Source organism: Tupaia chinensis, unplaced genomic scaffold (assembly GCF_000334495.1).
Source record: "Tupaia chinensis unplaced genomic scaffold, TupChi_1.0 Scaffold000578_2, whole genome shotgun sequence".
Classification (NCBI taxonomy): domain Eukaryota; kingdom Metazoa; phylum Chordata; class Mammalia; order Scandentia; family Tupaiidae; genus Tupaia; species Tupaia belangeri.
Window position 1 is genome coordinate 1,875,453 of NW_006160094.1, and position 4,107 is coordinate 1,879,559.

The 4,107-nt window shown below is 35.7% G+C and overlaps 1 protein-coding gene across 6 annotated transcripts in view; it reads left to right on the forward strand.

Annotated features, from left to right (window-relative positions):
• Nucleotides 1–4,107, forward strand: part of CCDC7 (coiled-coil domain containing 7) — a 329,121-nt gene that overhangs the window by 46,576 nt on the left and 278,438 nt on the right. For all 6 annotated transcript variants that reach the window (XM_027775623.1, XM_006158284.3, XM_027775622.1 and 3 more), the window contains exons 5-6: nucleotides 2,853–2,873; nucleotides 3,232–3,264. In XM_027775623.1, the coding sequence (XP_027631424.1) occupies nucleotides 2,853–2,873; nucleotides 3,232–3,264 (54 nt within the window). The remainder of the gene's footprint in view (nucleotides 1–2,852; nucleotides 2,874–3,231; nucleotides 3,265–4,107) is intronic.

A 4,107-nucleotide genomic window follows, 5' to 3' on the forward strand; every position in this document is an offset into this window, starting at 1 on the left:
GGCCGTTCCTGGCGCGCGGCTGGGCTGGTGGGGCTTGATTTCTTGTATTACATCCTTCATATCTATCTATTCTGCTTGATTCTTTTTTATTGTGTCTGGTTCTTTCATATTGTGGAAGGACTTCCTTATCTCTTGGAGCTCAAAGTCTCTTTTCTCTTGCATGTCATAAAGTTTTGTTTCTATAAATATTCTACATTCTTTTTCTGAGTAATGTCCTCTTATTTTTCCCTACTTGGAGATGAGTTGCAGTGTTCCCTTGTTGGAGATGTATTACTTGATTCTCTCATTTTTATGCTCTTTTCCAATTTTTCAGTCATTTGGTAAGGTATTCACTTTTGACTAATTTGTTGGAGAAGGATTCTATAACTGTGAGCTCATGTATTTCAATTTTCTCTGAAATATTTTGGTGCTATTTTCTCCCTTCTACTGTGTCCTCCTCCAGTGTGATAATCACAGGAGGAATTTTTGAAATCAGATTTTGAAGGCGATTTTCATCTTTTTATAATCAATACAGTGAAGGGGAAAGAATTCTCTAGAACTCACAGTGTTCAGTTGTGTAGCTACTATGCACCTACCCTTCTCTAGGCAGTGGATAAGGGCTGAGCAATAAAATAAGAAAGTAGCGTAAAAAGAAACTAGGAAATAGAAATAGCAAGAAAAACAAAGAAAAAAGAAGGAAAGAACTAGAACAAAAAGAGGAGATAAAAGCAGAAAACACGTTGCAGAAAATAAAATTGAGTTAAAAATGGAAAAGGGCAGCAGAGGCAGAGATGGAGTTGCCGGCAAGGATCTGCCCTAGGGGAGGGAAGAAGAGAAAAATTAGCAAGAGAAAGGCACAAAGGGGTCAGAACATTGTTTTTTAAAACAGAAAAAAATTAAAAGGGACAGAAAAGAATAAGCACTAGCACTGGGATTTGGAAGGGGAGGACCCTGACTAGGCGGGATTATGGTCATGAAACTGAACCCAGAAAGGGCGGCAGAGGTAGAGATGGAGATCTCATCAGGGGTTTTTATCTTACCTAGGAAGAACTTGTTCTTTTTTTTTTCTCTTGGGTCTCACATGTTATTCAGGTTGTTCTTTTTAGCAAACTAGTGGTAAATGACTGCTCAAGGCTTTGTCTGAGAACTTTAGACCCTAAAGACTATCATCTATTAGGTTGTTGGGAAAGAAGAAAAGTATGTCATGACTTATCCTGACAACCCAATAGGTTCTGCAATTTAGCAGGAAAATGGAAAAGCCATAATTGCTTTCAATCATGCTGCAATTGCGTTAGGTTATGCTGCATAGATCAATAATTGAGTCACTGCTGCAGGACATTTCTTGTGAGCAAGTAATTCCCAGTGCAAGCTTGACTATTATGCCTCCATCTTTGGGCCTCATGTCCTATCGTTTCCTAGAGTTCTAAGTCCTACCTCAGTAGCACTGCTAAAAAGGTTCCAAGACATGAACGGAGGACGTGAGAACCTGTAATAATCTCTCTTAATAGTGGAAAGAATGATGTTTTTCCAAGATAATGTGCCTTAGTTCAAATGATTTTCCAAGTCCTAATAGAACTGGAAATATTTTTCTTCACATATACATTAATTTTCTCTGGTATATTTTCTGGAGAGTCTGAGCCCTTTTCCCCCTAAGATCTATGCTTTCTTAATATTTCGCTCAGTGATCCCCAGACTTTAGTATGCAAAACAATCACCTGGAGGACTAGTTAAAACATAAATTGCTGGTCCCACTCCCAGAGTTTCTATTTAGTAGTCTGGGACAGGACCATAAATTTGCATTCCTAATCAGTGTGCTTCTAGGTGATACTGATGCTGTTAGTGGTGGGACTACACTTTTTGAACCACTGATCTTGACTTAGTGTTGCAGAAGAGAAATTTTAAACTACACTAATTTTTGCTTAGTTGGAACTTTTTTTCTGCCTGAATGCATGTAATAATATTTTTCTTAACAACATAATTCAAAACTTTAATGCAGATGTGAGTCTATTTTAAAAATAGCAGCCTGCTTTCTTTCTCTCTCTCTTTCTTTCTTTCTTTTTTAAGCTTACTCATTTATTCCTTCTTGAGTGAGAAAGAGCAAGAGAAAGCAACAGAGAGATAGCACCCCCAACAGGGTCCTTGTGCCATGATCCACACCTAGTCTCAGCTAGCCCTGGATCATGGGGATGCAGCTATCCGGCATAACTCAGGAAGGTCTCCAGACTTGAACTCAAGAACCCTCTATTATGGGTCATCCTCACAGAGTGTCATATTTCATCACTGCACCATCATCTAGTCCCTGGTAGCAAATTCATTTTAAACTTTCATTTCTAAAGAAATGGTTAATGTTTATATTTTAGACTCTGTAACTGGTTTTATGTATTTATTTAATTTCTCATACCATCTTTCAAACTAGTTTTTTACATTTTCTATTAAAAATAGCAAGTAGTAGTATATGTTTATAAAGGCCTTTTAGCAAGAATAAAGTTGTATTGAGCAGGCAGTATTAGTAAGGCAATGTTTTTTATTATTATACTTAATGCATTATGAAAAGAAATATAATGCTCTTCTGTTATCCCTTATATATATTGAGAAGATATACAAAATGATTTATGTGAATTGTCTGGAGTCTTCCTAATATAGATATATAATAACAGAAAATTATTTTTTAAACTATAGAACTAAGTTGTATGTATAAGATGGACTAAAACACTATAAATATGAAAATATTATAATTTTGAACTGTAGATTTGTAAAGTTATATTTTTGCAATTAGTGCCATTTTGTGATTGAAATTGCAAAGGATTTGAAATATATCATATATTGTGAAGAATTTTCATTATAAATATACTAACTAAAACATTATTTTCCAGATTTTGGAATCTCTTTTTAAGGTATGTTCTATATACTGCAGTGTAAGTCTACTAAATAGACTTAATACATAAATACATGTAAATGAAGAAAAAGTCCTAGGTTTTGAGGAAGTCAAAATAGCCTGTACATGTTTTAAAAGTTTATTTAGGCATATATGCATGTTTCATGTATATATGTATGTATGTGTATATGTACGTATGTTGCATTTGTAGCACTCTGAATTTTAGATGATGTTTGGGTCAGGATTGATAGTGTGATTGATATTTGATAGATGAAGACTCACAGCCCAGACACACATTTATGTGCACATTTATTTTACTATAGACATGTAATTGTCATTAACTATTTCTTTTTGGTTTCATTCTTTTTTTATTAAAGTGGTTTCAGCAGCAAGTCAATCATATGGAGGAGGTAAATATAACATTTTTTAATTGTTAACTAAACTAATACTTTGAATCATGTGACAGCCAGTTTAAGTTAAAACATTTTGAATAACCATTGTGCCGGGGTCCAGCCTTGGTGGGGGTGGGTTTGAGACTCGTACATAGGAAGGTGACATGGATGATCAGAAACAAAAATTAGACTGAGACCTCATTGTCTCTTAGCATGTTCTCAGCTGGCCGCAGTCAGAGTCAGCTCCAGGCTGCAGCGCTAGCGGATATTAAACACACGTATTTATTGAGGGATGTTTAGGAAGTAAGGGGGGTGAGGGGTAGTAAAATTTTTACTCTAAGGAACAGGGTATACAAAGCATGGAAACAATAATTATAAAACATGCTGTTTGTCTTGTCAGATCAGGTAAAATCAATCACAGTTCTCAGGATGAGGAAGTCCATTTGTCTGTTGTATTTTCTTCTTAAATCTTGATTACTGGGAAGGGTCTTTCGAAGGTGGGATTGCAGGAAGTTTGGTAACTTCAGTCCCAGGCCAGCTTGATAACTTCAGTCCTGGGCCAGGGCAGCAACATTGCTGGTTACAAGGGCCTAGATAGAAATCTTGTCTTGTTAAGTAAAAACACAGTTAATATATGGACTATCTATATATTGTAGCTCAGGAGACAACACATGATGTTTTATTAGCAATATTTCATAGTCAACAGCACATAGATGAGAAACTCTTTGTAGTTGAAAACTACCTGTTGCTTTAGATAAGAGCCCCCAGCTAAGATAGTTAATATTTCCCTGGAGACTTCAGGTTTGTTCACCCTGTTGTCATCAGTCAGGCTTTTCCTTTTTTTAAAAAAAAAAAAAAAAA